Genomic DNA, 15,449 nt, shown 5'->3' on the forward strand with positions numbered 1-15,449 from the left:
TGTATCTGCCCAGATAGTGAGATCTAGCACGGCTCAGAGATAAGACTGCCGTACGTCCCTTTACCTGTTATAATTACCATTGTGTGATGAATAGGAGTAGAAGTGGAACCACACTTACAAGGCAGTGATTGTGACTTACATAGCTTCACGACACATTGCTAATTCCTTGGGAAGTTACAGGATCGTCATTATCACCGAAAATCTTGAGGCTGCAGGACAGCCTGACTATCGTCTCCTAGAGAGTAGCGTGCAGAGACCAACTATAACAAGGTCCAAGCTTACTGGGTCTGGTGCGTCTTTTCCTCATGCTTGGCAGGGTTAAGCTTAGAGACCTTGGCTTGAGGAACAGAGACGAGAGGAAAGGCCTGGTAGGATATGGCAATATTGACGGAGAAAACGACAGGAAAACAACAAAGAAGATGACAAGAAGGATGGCCGAATATCAAGCAAATTTTTCCTGGCACATGATACTAGAATACATGCAAACGTCTCGGATAGCCGAGTAATGTACATCATTCCTCACGCAACCCCCCCCCCCCCAAATTCAAAGTCTTGTCTGTTGCCAATGCATGACATAAGCCAGGACGTGAAGAGCAAGGCAATGGCCATAAACGCTTCTGCCTTTGTGATATGCGCGATTGGGGAATATCCAAGAGCCTAAGCCAGAGGACGATCAACGCCGTAAAGCAGCCCCAAATAGCTACACATAGAACATGGTGGGCATATCGGCAGCCTTGGTAGACTTGAAGGCGGGGAGTGCCGGACGAGAATTAGCCAAACCGCTTGGGGATAGTAGAAACCTCTGTCTGGAGTCAGTAGCCACGGGAGGCGATTGCTAGTTGAACAGGGTTGAGGCGGCTGTCAACCCCAGTCTCCGGACCCTAGATTTGCTTGATGGCCGCGACGATGTTCATGGTGAAGGCTGTTGCTACGTAGTTATTGACTGGGTATTCACCTAAGAAGAAAACACCATGTTTCGAACTGTTATGGCTTGATTGGTTACCAAGGTAGAGAGGGATATCTCTGGAGCCAAAGGGGTAGCGCTTCTGCCTTTATCACCGTCGATGCCTCGTTTCTTACGCAGGAAGACCTCTGAGCATGAGATTCGTATCCTCAATTCTGGCGATCCGAGGGATGCATCCATTTCTTTGGCCCTAGTGGGTACGTAGCGTGATCAAAGAGAAGGAAGTGAACATAGATCGAAAGATTAGGGGAGTCACTGTTTTCAAACTCGGCCAAGAACGTAGTAAAAGAGATCTAATTAATATTAACCCCTGTCGCCGAGGTATGCAAATTGTCTACAAAGTGTTCTCCTTCTCCCCTTTTAAGTTACGAAACATGCAAAAGACTGCCTGGTTGCGATCCAAGCAGGATGTCTAGAGACTCCATGCCCCCGTTGCTCCCTCGCAAGACTGGCGATTAATAAAGCAAGTCCAATTTGAAGTAGAGAGATATAAAAAAAAGAAAAAAGCTTAGGTGCACCACATCTCGACCTTGACGCCGCGGAGCTCTCCCAAGACGCCAAAGTCCATGCCATGCTGCCTGAAGGACACGATGATCATGTCAAACGTCTCGAGCGTCTCACGGTTCCACTTCTCGTCAGCCAGCCGAGGAGCAGCTGGCACGGCGTTCTGCTTCACGAGCGGGTCCGCGAACATGACGTCCACTTCTCCAGAGCGGACAAACTCATATACGAGGTCCACTCCAGGAGAGTTGCTGAGGACGGACTGCCCGGCCTTGAAGCCGACCCCGACGACAAGCACTCGAGGGCGGACCAGGGCCGGAGCAGCCCCTGTCTTGGCGTCCTTCGCCAAAGAGGCAATGGCGCGTCGTGCGATGGCAGCGGGACGGGCAGCCATCTTCTCGGCGGCAGCCTCGAGCAAGGGGAAGGCGCTGTTCGACAGGAGATAATAGGGGTTGACGGGGATGCAATGGCCGCCGACGCCCAGCGAGGGCGTGAAGGGCATGTAGCCAAAGGGCTTGGAAGACGCGGCGGCTGCGACCTCGTAAGGGTCGATGCCGTGGGGGATGCACGCGTCAGCCATCTCGTTGGCAAAGGCGATGCACATCATCCGCTGGCAGTTCTCGTAGAGCTTCATCATCTCGGCGACCTCGGTGCGGCTGACGGGGACGAGCCGGTCAAAGACCTGGCCGTAGAGACGCGTGATGGATGCGAGAGAGCCGGGGATGGAGTCGTCGAGACCCGAGACGATCTTGGGGATCGCGTGGCAGGGCGGCTCGACGCGGCCAGGGTCCACGCGCTCCGGGGACATGCCGGCGTAGAAGCCGCGAGAGAGGGCGACGGGGCCGAGCAGGCCGCGGGTCATGCCCACGGCCACAGAGCTCTCGACGACGACGGTCGAGCCCGGCCTGGCATGTTGGGCGACCGTAGCGATGGCGCTCTGGAGGTACGAGGTGTCGATGCTCTTGTCTACCTTGAGCAAGGTCGGCACGGAGATCAAAAAGTGGGTTGCTTCGCGCAGGTCCGTCTTGCAAGTGGTGAAACGGATGCGCTCACTGGGGAGCTCCTTGCGAATCTCGTTGATTCTCCTCTCGGAAACGTCGAAGCCAAGGACGTTGTAGTGGGCCGAGAAGGATTCTACCAAGTGGGTGCCGACGTAGCCGACACCGACGACGGCAACAAGAGGCTGGTCATTAGGGTCGACTGTGGGGGAGACGTCGATGGTCTTGTCGTTGTGCAAAAAGGAATGCTCTTTATACTCGGGGGGAGGCGTGGCAGGTGTCAGTGGGAGTTCGATGGTAGACTTGAATGAGTCGAAGCCGGGCAGTCCGAGACTCAGTGCTTCCAAGGGAGGTGTGTCAGGAACCGGCACAGAGAGGCTACGGCTGTGAGCGAAGGGTTTATCAATGGTGATCTTCATGATAATGGCAAAATGACAATGTTGCAAACGAGGTGGAATAAGGAATGACTGATACTCCAAGACAGTATCGGGGACAAGAAGAGAATGCCTTAATGAACGGAATGTGATGAAAACGCTTGCTTGGGTGTTTTTCAGTGATTCGAATCCTCAGACGGGGTTTGGAGAAGGGGGTTATATATGGCCACAAGAGAGGAATTCTTTCCGACGATGAGCCAGCCGCTTCATTCAGCGCATAGAAATTCTACCATATTACTCAGAAAAAAAGGACCAAGAATACTCATCACCAGGAGGTAGAAACGCAAGCAGGACGGGATGACAAGGTTGAGACGGCAGGGGTTGTCGCAAAACGAACTATACCGGACGGAAAGTCGCCTAGCGAAGCGCCAAAACAGCAACAAGAAGCGCTCGTTACGATGAGGTGAGTTGCCAAAAAAGAGATCTAGACCAGTCTCCCAGTCTGGTGGCTCACGCTCGGCGAACAAGACTCGGTAACCACCACACATGTCACGCAGCTGCCGCGAACCCCCAGCAGCGGGTCGGAAGACTGCAGGTGAGCGTGCGGAATGGGTTGCGGCACGAAGTAGGAGTCCGAGCCCCATCCCCGCCGAGCTCCTTCGGCGTAGAGGTTGTCAATATGAGTTGGTGGCGAGGAGCGTCCGTCCGTCGTGCCAAGTCCCTGGCCTGCCTGAGCCAGCATCTCCGAGCAGAGCGAACGCTCAGACCGGGGCCACCAACCGAAGGGAGGGCTTTCCTTCGACGCAGCAATGCTTTCAGCCTCATTCTTCGTTTCGGTAATGGTGGCAGCAAACGAGGAAAAGAAATACCGCCAGTCTAGGCCGTAAGATGTGGGCTAGAAGCTGGTGCTGCTTGAACAGGGCTGCAACGCATACGTTGCAGGGGGAGGGGTGCGTAGTTGGCCTTCCATGGATATGAAGTTAAAAGGTTACCCTCAGGTATGCTCGTAAGACATACACGGCACCTCACGGGGTATCGGGGAGCACCCGATTCCGGCATAGCCCGGCTGTCCGGGCCGCCACATGGCGCGCCGCCGCCTTACCACTTTTGGCCTTTATTCCTGGATCAACCCCTTTTCCTTGCACTTCTCTATTTGCGGGAAGGGAAGATGGAGTGGCCGTACAAGTGGCCGTCATGACAGCCTAGGTGATGCGAACCTTACACCGTGGCCCGTTGTGAGGCCGACTTTTCACTTATGCCTGTCTTCTACATACATCTCCACATACGCCATTGCCTCTTGGTCATGAAATCAACTCACCTCTTGGCAACCTCGACAAGAGAGGGTCACAAGATGGACACTTCTTCAGATTGACAGACTGATGGTGGGTGGGTAAGGGGCTCCATGTTGCTATTCAAGATATGCGCAGGGACATGGCTCGGCTAGATGATCCCACTCCAGCCGGGCGGGTATTCCGTAACTGACCCATGCTAACATGCACGTGCCTGATGAACGCTGTTGTAGACAGTGAGGGTAGTCGCCGAATAATCCTTTTCCAGAAGCCTGGGACATAGGATCAGCATACTCCGTAGATCCAGCCAAGATCGTGAGGGTGGGATCTGGGTTTGAATCATGAACCGCGTTGCCTTATACGCGATAGAAATTAGCCGCTGTGTCAATTCTACAACAACCATTGTCCTCTATGCCCTCCTAGAAATCACACAATGGCTACGAAAACGTTACTATATCATCGCTCATGTTCGGGCCATCTTACCCATGCACTCTTCTTCATGTGTCAACTGCGGAATCACGCTAGCCACTCTTTTGTTCCGTCCCGTAAAGTCTCGGGCATTTGACAGAAGCAATAGACAGCATAAATATTGTCATTGCAAGCTTATTCAAACTTCCTTCACAAGTGATTAGGAGGCCGGTGCCACACACGGGATTCGTGAATGTCGGTCAAGCCCTCACGCTATCCAACTAGTCTATGTTTTAGTTTCTTGGCATTTAAGCTTAATTGGGGTCCTCTTACAACGTGCGATGTTTTTTGAGGCGTCCATCCCAGCAGCCACACTCATGCCGGCCATACCGGACCCCGACAAATGCATAGCGCTTCAGCCGCGGCTAGCAATCCCCCAGATTCTCGACCTTGGAGTTGCTTCTTTCCGCTACCAACAACCATGCCTCCAATAACTATGCAGTAGCACCTTAGTCTCCTCCTGACAAGGGCTTGACGGTCGACAGCCTTTGACTGATACTAACCCCTCTTGGGAAGAAGAGAAGGCTTTGACTGACAGGCAGACCTGAAATCCCGTATCGTTCGAGTTCATATGGCGGCATCAGTCCACTGCGCTCAAACTGACACTATGTGTTCAGACAGTCGAGAGCCGAAAATAAGGTGCTAGAGTAGGTATACGAACCAATCAACTACATTATCCGTCAGCAAAAGGGGAAAAAAGACCACCTGCCAAGGAATGAAGCGAGCCTCTAAATCGACAGCCAAATCTCGGACTTCAAGTTTCGGCAGATATGTATAATTGAAGATTTGCAGAACTAGACTTCATCTCATGATTGGTAGCTGGTAGCTCGCCCTGTTAGTCCCCGATTGAGTGACCGTACCTCCACCGCAAGTGGTTGTATGCCGCCTCAGGTATCAGTCCCTCTCATCCCAGGCCGCAGCTGGCAAGGAATAATTTATCATGTTCCAATAATAACGAGACTCCCCTGGTCGAGTGGCGTCTGGCTTGCGATGAGAGTCGCTCCCAGTTCACCCACAAGGAAGCGTAGGGACCTAACCCCACCCTGATCAAGCTGATTAAAAACAATGTCGTCTCTGGGAACACTCACGATGTTTCCCTATTCCTTTCTGTCTTTTGTTGGATAGCAGTTTTCTAAGCTCACCACTCGTAGTGTTCCGTTCCTTCACTCCCGACAGTTTGTCGGTGCCGCTCTTTCACGAGGATACTCTGTATCCTAGCCACTCTCTCACCAATATCCACAAAACTATGACCTGGCCAGAGATTTCGCGGCCCGTCGCTGTCCATACCGAGGACAAGCGTTGGACCGTGAAGTCGCTCTCTCAACAACTGAGCACGCGTCCATCGCCTTCTCATCCTCCGTTCCATATCTCCCGCCCCGGAACACCGAACTCGTGGCGGAGTCAAGGTGAATGGGAAACCTACTCTGCCGCCAGTGACAGCCGGCCGACCACTGCTCGAAGTTCATTTTCATCCCGGTACACCAATGGGAACCAAAGGCGCAAGACAGGTGCCAGCGGTTTGGGCCAGGACGAAGGCTTCGTCGAGAAACCGTCAAAGTTCGTCACCGACTACGGCTGGCCTATTCTTCCCAACCCTTCCAACCCCGGCAAAAAGCTCACCCCGAAACAACTCACAGCGCAGAGGATTTTCTTCATCCTTGTCGTTACTATCCTCAACATCAGCCTCGCTGCGATCGCCTGTTTCGGAAACGTCGGCTTGGTGACCCTCGTCTTCATCCTGTTCGTCAAGTGTAAGGACTTCGTGTCCTCGGTCCTGTCCCTTATCTGCCTCACCGGAACTTCCATCTACCATCGCTTCCGCCCGCCGGCACCGGTCTCTCAACGCTGGATCCTCTCACTGATCCCCGCCTACTCGGAGAGTGAGGAACAGCTCATCAAGACGGTTTACTCTTTGCACGACAATGGCTGCGATCCGCACCGTCAAGTCATGTGCATCGTCCTGGACGGGAAGCCGAGGAATATCAAGAGAGAATTCTCACGCATCGTTGCCGACTTTGAACGCCCCTACCACTCCCTCAAATACAAGAAGAGCGACCTCAAGATCACAGCCGGCTTCATGCAGGATGTGCCCGTCATTGTCATTGAGAAGGTGAAGAACAGCGGCAAGAAGGACTCGCTCGTGCTCACTCACGACCTCTTCAACGCGCCTCGCGAGAACATGCCCGCATACACGCGCCTCCTTCGCGAGGAAATCTGGGGCACAATCCTTCCCCAGCTGACCGAAGGCACCGATTTCCGCGCGTTCGACATGGTCTTCTGCACCGACGCCGATTCCGTCATTCACAAAGGCTGCGTGGCCAAGCTTGCCAATGCCCTAGCACGCGACAAGAACGCCATCGCGACCTGCGGACTCGTCCTCGTGGAGCTGGAGCCCGGGTTTGAGTGGTCGTTCTGGAACCTCTATCAGCAGCTCCAGTACACCTTTGGCCAGTTCGTCCGTCGCCGTGCCGAGGGCTTCATCGGTAAGGTCACTTGCCTGCCTGGCTGCGTTACCATGGTTGCTGTCCGCAAGGAGATGGCCGGCGCAATCGCAAAGTACGCCCGTCCAGTGGAGGCGGACTGGGTCGTTCATCACCAGGTCCAGAACCTCGGTACAGACCGTCGCCTCACGTACTGCATGCTCAGCCAGGACAAGAAGCTACGCACAGTATTCGTGCCCGACGCCGTCTCGGAGACCGTGGCTCCTCAGTCGTTCAAGCACTACGTCCACCAGCGTCGACGATGGGGGTCCAACGCTTACTTCAACAACTACTTTTACTGTGCTGGCGAGAACATGATCTTGATCACACGGATTGCCGCAGCCATCGACATTGCCCGCCAGACGCTGGTCTACTACCGTGTGCTCAACACGGTCCTCTTCATCCGCGCGCTCGTCACCGCTTTCAGCATCTGGGACGTCCTGCCACTTCTCGTGGTCGGACAGTTCCCTGTCATATGGTTCTGTATCTGCCTGGCCGTGGAGCCCTCCTTGCGCCAACGAGCCCACAAGATCGTTCTTGGGTTCTTTGTCAACAAACTTATTTCGCCGTTCATGTCCATCATCATCTTTTCAGCCGTTGCAATGAATCTCGGCAATGCTGTCTGGGGCATGTCAGGCGTCACAGCGTCATCCGCGCCAGCTGTAGCAGCCAAGGACGACGAGCTGTCGAAGGCAGAAGAAGGAAAGTCTGGAGTGCAGCGGCCGCAAAGCCCCATCTCACGGCCTCCATCGCCGCCTGAAGTGCTTTGATGACTGGCAGAGGTCGCAATTGCCAAAGACACCAACACATGTGTCAAAATCTTGAACATTCTACCGAGATTCTCATATCTGAATCATACTCATGATGACTCGATTTTATTGAAAATTTATCAAAAAGCTTCGTTGGATAGATATACAATTCGTAATGCAGGAGTAATAAAAATAAGATTCAATGTATATATTTAGAAACAAATTTCCTTTGTAGACCTTTACAGTTGCGAGCTGTACCCCCTATCGACAAGTAGTGTCATGTTGCTTCATGTTTAACAATAATAGAGTCATTGTCTACATCTGAATATTGGAAGCAAATCTCGTGGGACCCGAAGTCGTGGAAATGCTTGATCCGAACATGCCGGTGATGGTGCATGATATCCCACCCTTCGGCCGTCTCAGTTGACAATATTAGGGGGGAAAGCCTTTCGTGCTATCGCGCGCTATGAAGCGAGGCACCGCCACTTTTGATCGCACGCATGAATATAGCTGGCAGAAAGAGGTCGCATCAAACTGCATTTGTCGTTAATATGCTAAAGAACCTGGATGTCGAGTACGGCCTGGCCATATGCCACAGCTGGACTAGTAATCAGCTCAACCTAGAGAAAAACACACAGCATAGCGCCGTTCATCCCTTGCGCAAACCCCTGGTACGGCAGCCTGCAGGGCGCACTGGTCCAAAAGTCAGAAATTCCCTCTTTAGGACAAAAAGATAATATAGATACGGTATGGTGTGTATTTAGGCCCACTTATAATCTCTATTAATAAGGTCTGATTGGTTTAGATATAATGCTTACATAACCTCACTACACCCCATAGGCCTATAAAAGGCTTAGCCCTGATCCTGGTCTTTTACAACTTCCGGCTTATTTCCGTAGGCCAACGCCTACCCACCATTGCCAGCGCCTACCCACTGTTGCCAGCGCCTGCCCACTGTTGCCAGCGCCTGCCCACTATTGCCAGCGCCTGCCCACTATTGCCAGCGTGCACCACTATTACCAGCGCCTACCCACTGTTGCCAGCGCCTGCCCACTATTGCCAGCGTGCACCACTATTGCTAGCGCCTGCCCACTGTTGCCAGCGCCTGCCCACTGTTGCCAGCGCCTGCCCACTATTGCCAGCGCCTGCCTACTATTGCCAGCGTGCACCACTATTGCCAGCGCCTGCCCACTGTTGCCAGCGCCTGCCCATTATTGCCAGCGCCTGCCCACTGTTGCCAGCGCCTGCCCACTATTGCTAGCGTGCACCACTATTGCACCACTATTGCTAGCGCCTACCCACTATTACCAACGTACACCACTATTGCCAACGCCTACCCACTATTACCAGCGTACACTACTATTACTAGCGCCTACCTACTATTAAGAGTATACACTATATTTATTATTTCTTAATACTTATATTTATCTTAATAGAATTAAAGATTCTTAATTCTTATATTTATCTATTATTTATACTTAGAATTATATTCTCTCTAAGGAAAAAATTTAGACTTTGCCACTAGCCTGTGCACTTTAAGCGAGCCAATCAAAGTAAAGTCCTAAGAGTTTTGCAAAGGGGTAGGTGTAGCAACCCAAGTTGACTTTTGGACCAGTGCGCCCTGCAGGCTGCCGTACCCTGGCGTGTATCCTGCAGTCAGTCAGGGGCTAAGTCAAACCCTTCCGGGCTGAACATTCTTTGGCTTAATTATGCACAAAACGAGGCGGTACGTACATTGCGGCGGAGCGGACTCCGTCACGCCTCCCGCCCGGACCGTCCTCTACTCTATTGACTTCCCGTATTCCTTCTTCCACAATTTTAGTGCAGCCTCGTCGACCTGACGTTAGTGAAGTTAATATGTCAGCATCGGATCACAACGAAGAAACTGCTGATGTCTTGCTCCAACATCCCGGTCACTGCCCCAAGCGCCTCGGTCACAACGTACACCGTCACAACGTACACCGGAGACGCAGTCTAGACGCGGAATCTGCTAACCTCAGCTACGGAAATGAAATGCAAGCTGAGCTAATTTGGGTTGTCGTCTCAGATCACGCAATTCCAAGCTAACCACTGTCGAGGTATCCGACGAGATGTAGCGGCTGGCTGTTACTGGTCGATACGCGAAGTGCCCTCAGCTGGGTCAACTCTGCCGTGCTGTGACTTTCGTCCTCGGAGAGACACCACGTGCAAGCACAAGACATTACCGAGTGCTCGGATTGCCAAAACTTTCGGTTCATCGCTGACATGGCATGGATAATGAAGGAGGCGGCGGCTGGTCCGTGGGCTCCGTAATTGCCTTCTGCACGCTGCAAGCCGTTAAGTGATAGTCGTCGTTCGCATGCAAGCCTTGTGCCAATGTGTAAAGTCGGCTAGCGAGCTACCTTGCCATCTCATAGCACAAGGGTCTGTATACAGAGTCCCATTCGGCTCCAGGTCACGAAAACATCTGGATTCCCTAGCCTCAAACATGGACTTATAATAGGTTTGTGATCATCCGCCATCTCACAATCTCTTCCTCGCCACACTCTTCAGATCACAGCTAGTCAACGAGTTCTCCTTGCACTATATCTTCCACTCTCCTTTTGAACAACTTGCACTCGCAAGGTTTCCCTCTTTTCAACCCCAATCCCACACTCTTTCACACACGAACACACATACACACGCACACACACACAAGTGCATAATCCGACATCTGCAACAATGCAGCTCATCAAGTCTCTTGTCAGTCTGCTCCCCATGGTGGCAATAGCCTCGGCTGCTGCGATATCTTCTGTGGTCCCTGACGCAGCTGATCCTATCATCACTTCGGTTGCTGCCCCTCCCGCTGCAGACAGTTCTGGCGTCCCAATCCCCGCGTCCGTTTCTAGCGGCCTTGACAATCGAGTTATTACCGCTGTCATTGATGCCACTACCTCGGTGACCAAGACCTTCAAAACGACCGTCACCACTGAGAGCCGCACCATTACCGCAACCTCTCGCACTACTGTTGCCACGGAGAACCTCGTCCTAACTTACACGTCGAGGACCACGGCCGCCACCCAGACCCTCGTGCTTACTTACACGTCGAGGACCACGGCCTCGGTCCAGACCCTCGTCCTGACTTACACGTCAAGGACCACTGCGGCCACCGAGACCTTGACCCGCACTGCCCGTGCTACTGTCGAGGCTTCGGAGACTCTCACTCACACTCCTACCGTGACCGGCGAGCCTACTACCGTCTACTCCACCTTGACGGATGTCACAACTTTGCCCAGTACCACTTACGAGACCACGACAGAGGTTTCTACCGTCTTCCTTGACGAAACGACGACTGTGCCTACAGTCGTGTATGCCACGGAATTTTCGACCGAAACACACGTACAAACTGTTGACGAGACCACAACCATCGGAAGCACCATTTACACTACTGCCACAGCCGTCGTCGACACGACCATCTACGACACTCAGTTTGCCGTCATCGAGTCCACTCAGTACAACATTGCCACAGTCCCGACCACCATTTACACAACCGAGGTCATCCCCACGACCTCGTACGCTACCGAGATTATCAACTCGACCATCACTGCAGCCGTGACTGAAACTGCCACCGCTACAATCACCCAGACGGCAACTGTCACAGACCAGTCTGTCTGCCTTTACAGATATGCGTACATCACTCGCACCCAGACCGCGAGTGCTGCTCCCCGCTATTCAACCTACACGGTCTCAACCATCACCTGCCTCCCTGCCGAGCCCACTTGCGACTCGCGCACGGGCAACTGCAACAAGTTTGCTCGCCTGGTCCTCAACGCCGAGCCTACTTCGGCCTGATTCGCTTGTACGGGCGAACATGGGTTGTCGGGCAGTGGCGGTGGCCAATACTAGAGGGGCGCACGACAGACATGGAGACACGCCGTCAATTGTTGATTTCATCTGCATTGTCATCTTCGGGTTATTGATTAAATGCTCTATTCGAAGCGTGCAGTTGGACGATGTTTGCGGAGGGCGAGTGGACGATGTATTGATGGGAAATGCTGTATAGACTTCTTTTCTTCTGCTGGCAATCCAGATTACCAATTTAATCTAGAAGATTGGGCACATTCGCATTCGATATTAAATGCTCTTGGCATGTGATCTACAGTCTGCTCACGGACAAGTAAGTTGCATTCAAGGCTACCAACATCCTTTGGGTCACCAATGAGACTCTTGTTGTCTTATACTGAGCCAATGGGATGCCGGCAAGGTTCTCATTGATAATGTGCCTCCTGTGGGTGTCGCCGGCGGGCTGACTGACGCCCAAGTTGGAGAGCACCCGCTTGTAGGCTTCGGTTGAAGGCTAGTTATCTACATGGAACTGGAAGAAAGGCTCGGAGCAGGACCTTTTCTTGGTCGCAGAAAGATACCTTCAAGTCCTCAACTCGAACACTTTTCGTATGCCAGCGTAGACATCATTATTGTGTAAGAACTTGCAGTGAAGGGCAGCTAATCAAATGATGTCGTGAAGCTGGGACAGCTTCGTGTGGCTGGTACCAGTTAGAGACGCCACGAAGTGGCGTCTACAACCGATAAGACCCACATTAGGAAGAGTATTTCTAGGCGATATTTCTCTCGTATGTAGACTTAGGAAAATCAACTACTTCTCTTCATAAACGTTTAGACGCTGCGGTTCATCACAAATGAACAAAGAGCCCCAAAGCGTGCTAAAGAAACGGACATGACTCGTGCCATAGCAAGATAAGGGGCTAGGGGCCACAAATTGCTTCTCTTGGTTAGACATTGAAAACACTCCATTCAATTGGTCAATACTTGACGGAAACGAGCGGGGCTTTAACAGACATAGAAATGCCGAGCATTAAAGAATTCTTCAGGCCCAATAATACATCAATCACGACATTGTGCCTGCATGTCTTAGACCCTTCGCCGCCATCATCGACAGGTCTGCCCCACTAGGCACAATGTTCCCCTTTCGAAGTGTCGTCAACCCGTATCTGGCGGCTGGGGCGGCGATCCTGCTTGCCCTCATCTACGCCGTCCTACGTCCTAAGCAGCCGCATCTTCCGCCGGGGACTACTCTTCCGCCAGGTCCTAAACCCCAACCCCTCATTGGGAATCTACTCTCAATCCCACCGGCGCATTCTTGGTTCGCATTCCACAAGCTTATCAAGCAGCACGGCCCAATCGTCCGCCTTTCTCTGCCGGGACAAGAACACGTCCTCCTCGGTACCGAGACCATCGCCAACGACCTTTTACGCCAGCGCGGCAATCTGTATAGTGATCGACATTATGCGCCGGCTTCGTCTCATCTCCTGACCGATGGCCACATGCTCTTGCTGCTCCCGTACGATGAGAGATGGCGGAAGTATCGCAGGTTCCTGCACCAGGTCACCATGTCGCCTGTCGCGCCGTTGTATGAAACCGAACAAAGCATCGAGGCCGTGAGGTTGCTACGAGATCTCATTCGAAACCCGGAAGACTATGAATCTCTATTTGAGCGCTTCAGTGTTGGAATAGGTTTGAGAATCATCTACGGTCTACGTCTCGAGACCGGCCATGACCGTGACGCTAAGATGATTCTCGACATTGTCCACGAGCTCGAACGTGTGGGCTCGCCGGGAGCATACTTGGTTGATCTATTCCCATCGCTTATGTATCTGCCGGAGTGGCTTGCACCCTGGAAGAAGTATCTCAGAGCCCGGAGACGCCGCGACGAAGACTTTTTCCACGATCTCATCGACCGAAGTAAATCACCGTCTTGGGCGAGGACTTGGAAAGATACCAAAGAGCAGTGGGGGCTGACGCGACGCGAGGCGAATTGGATGCTAGGGTCGGTCTTCCAAGCAGCAGCGACAACTTCCGGGTCAGCGCTTGCGGCGTTTATACTCTGCATGGTGCGCAACCCGGGATGGTTCGAAAAGCTTCAGAGGGAGGTCGATTCCGTAGCCGGGCCTGACAGACTGCCTACTTTCAGCGATATATCGCAACTTCCGCTAGTCAGAGCATGCGTTAAGGAGACGCTGCGATACTATCCGATCACGGCCGGGGGTTTCCCACATCGGCTTACAGAGGACGACACGTATCAGGGGTATTTCTTGAAGAAGGGCACGATCGTGCATGCCGTGCAGTGGGCGATCCAGCGGGATCCAGAGCAGTACCCAGAGCCCGAACTCTTCAACCCTGACCGCTGGCTGGATCCCAAGTACCCTACGTACAAGGAACCTCTCAGCGTTTATCCCAATTTGCAGCAGTTTTCTGCTTTTGGCCACGGTCGTAGGATTTGCCAAGGCATCAACATCGCTGAACGGAGTCTGAATCTCAAGGTTGCAATGCTTGCCTGGGGTTGCAACATTTCGAGGGCCAAAGACGGCAAAGGTGAAGACATCATACCTCCATTATACGATTTTGTTGAGGGGTTCAACGTTCAACCAAAAGCGTTCGAGTTCGATCTTCAATCAAGGAGTCCTGAACGAGTAAATTTGATAGAACGAGCGTATGGTCAGGCACTCAAAGAAGATCCATTGCTGTGAGTACTGGATTATACGGGAATCGCATAATACAACTAATAACAACTTCTCTAAATGGACGCCAACTTTGACAAGCCATTTGACTGGTGGTTGACTCAGCCTACTTTTCGTAACGATAATTTGGAGGATATGGCACGTTACTTTATAGATGTAGATAATGAACACTGCAAATATTTCGTTGGTCGGTCGCTGCTGTTTGTTTTCTCGCATTCGTAAAGGCAAGCTGACACCTACGAGAGTCCATCTGTTGGGGCCCAAGCCACATTTCGGTTGGACCGTTAAGCTTAGATCTACTCGGTAACACCACGAGCTTTATACCCATCACATTGCGACATGACGCTACTGCTCTGAACCTGAAACCAGAACCAGCGATGGCTTAAAAATGGCTAACAGAAGCCGGAACCGGCTGACGTTTCTGCCCTTGCAGTTTTTAAACTGTTTCCATAGAATACGTGCACCGATTCAGACGTCAAAAATAGTAATCCTAACATAGGCATGGAGTCTGTGAAGACAGGCGGACGAAGAAGTCATGTATGCGTCTGTAGGGTACTCACCCAAAGCGGGCTCAGACGGTCTGATTGGGTTTGGCCAGGCAACTTTTTCCTAAACAGGCACTTTTCTAAGACAATGGAGAAACGTATAGGGTCATTGAATTGGAGGAAGAGGAAGGATGGGAAAGAACAGTACACGCGGACCACGCCGGCATTGACATGTCTTCTCGTAGAAGCTCAACATCTCATGAACTTGAGTAATCTAGACCAATTTCCTTCTAACTACCAGGTCTTCAAACAGATGTAGGCTAAATGATGAAGGAGCCCATGTCACCGGTGACGCAGATCTCCATGGACGCGCCGACCGGAGGTCGCAGACCACTCGGTGAGGGATCCTGAGAACACCGAATAGAATCCACGCGTTTCAGGGTTGCACATACGATTATTCTAACTTTTCTTCATTTTGCAGCCATGACCCTCCGCCGTTCGTCCGTTTTTGATACTTGATATTCTTCTCTGTCTAAGCAACCATCAAAGCGGCCATGTGGTATGACAAGAGTGATCATGTGGCCTCAGAATTTCACCTGCCAGATAGTAGCACAGACCTCTGCGAATGGGATCCATCTAGTAATAAC

General features: G+C 52.2%; 4 protein-coding genes across 4 annotated transcripts; 3 read left to right on the plus strand and 1 right to left on the minus strand.

The window, feature by feature from the left end:
- Nucleotides 1-1,472: 1,472 nt before the first annotated feature.
- On the minus strand, nt 1,473-2,882 carry LY79DRAFT_505157 (nucleotide sugar dehydrogenase; the record flags this gene model as incomplete). The annotated part of the gene is made up of 1 exon (XM_060553587.1): nt 1,473-2,882. One exon carries the CDS (start codon nt 2,880-2,882, stop codon nt 1,473-1,475), a length of 1,410 nt encoding a protein of 469 aa, XP_060419594.1.
- A 2,859-nt stretch (nt 2,883-5,741) lies between these two features.
- LY79DRAFT_203942 (chitin synthase-domain-containing protein) lies at nt 5,742-8,066 on the plus strand. The gene has a single exon (XM_060551476.1). It carries the CDS (start codon nt 5,841-5,843, stop codon nt 7,842-7,844), a length of 2,004 nt encoding a protein of 667 aa, XP_060419595.1. The 5' UTR covers nt 5,742-5,840; the 3' UTR covers nt 7,845-8,066.
- A 2,457-nt stretch (nt 8,067-10,523) lies between these two features.
- On the plus strand, nt 10,524-11,633 carry LY79DRAFT_665509 (uncharacterized protein; the record flags this gene model as incomplete). Its single annotated transcript, XM_060563077.1, has 1 exon — nt 10,524-11,633. One exon carries the CDS (start codon nt 10,524-10,526, stop codon nt 11,631-11,633), a length of 1,110 nt encoding a protein of 369 aa, XP_060419596.1.
- A 1,044-nt stretch (nt 11,634-12,677) lies between these two features.
- LY79DRAFT_536442 (cytochrome P450) lies at nt 12,678-14,634 on the plus strand. Its single transcript, XM_060556598.1, has 2 exons — nt 12,678-14,322; nt 14,382-14,634. The coding sequence occupies exons 1-2, from the start codon at nt 12,758-12,760 to the stop codon at nt 14,392-14,394; spliced, it is 1,578 nt and encodes a 525-aa protein (XP_060419597.1). The 5' UTR covers nt 12,678-12,757; the 3' UTR covers nt 14,395-14,634.
- The last annotated feature ends 815 nt before the right edge of the window (nt 14,635-15,449 follow it).

This window comes from Colletotrichum navitas, assembly GCF_030913465.1.
Source record: "Colletotrichum navitas strain CBS 125086 chromosome Unknown LY79scaffold_3, whole genome shotgun sequence".
In the NCBI taxonomy this organism is placed as follows: domain Eukaryota; kingdom Fungi; phylum Ascomycota; class Sordariomycetes; order Glomerellales; family Glomerellaceae; genus Colletotrichum; species Colletotrichum navitas.

Excerpts from the sequence above, each read along its gene's own strand:
- LY79DRAFT_203942 (XM_060551476.1), top strand. The coding sequence starts at position 5,841 with ATGACCTGGCCAGAGATTTCGCGGCCCGTCGCTGTCCATACCGAGGAC.
- LY79DRAFT_536442 (XM_060556598.1), top strand. The coding sequence starts at position 12,758 with ATGTTCCCCTTTCGAAGTGTCGTCAACCCGTATCTGGCGGCTGGGGCG.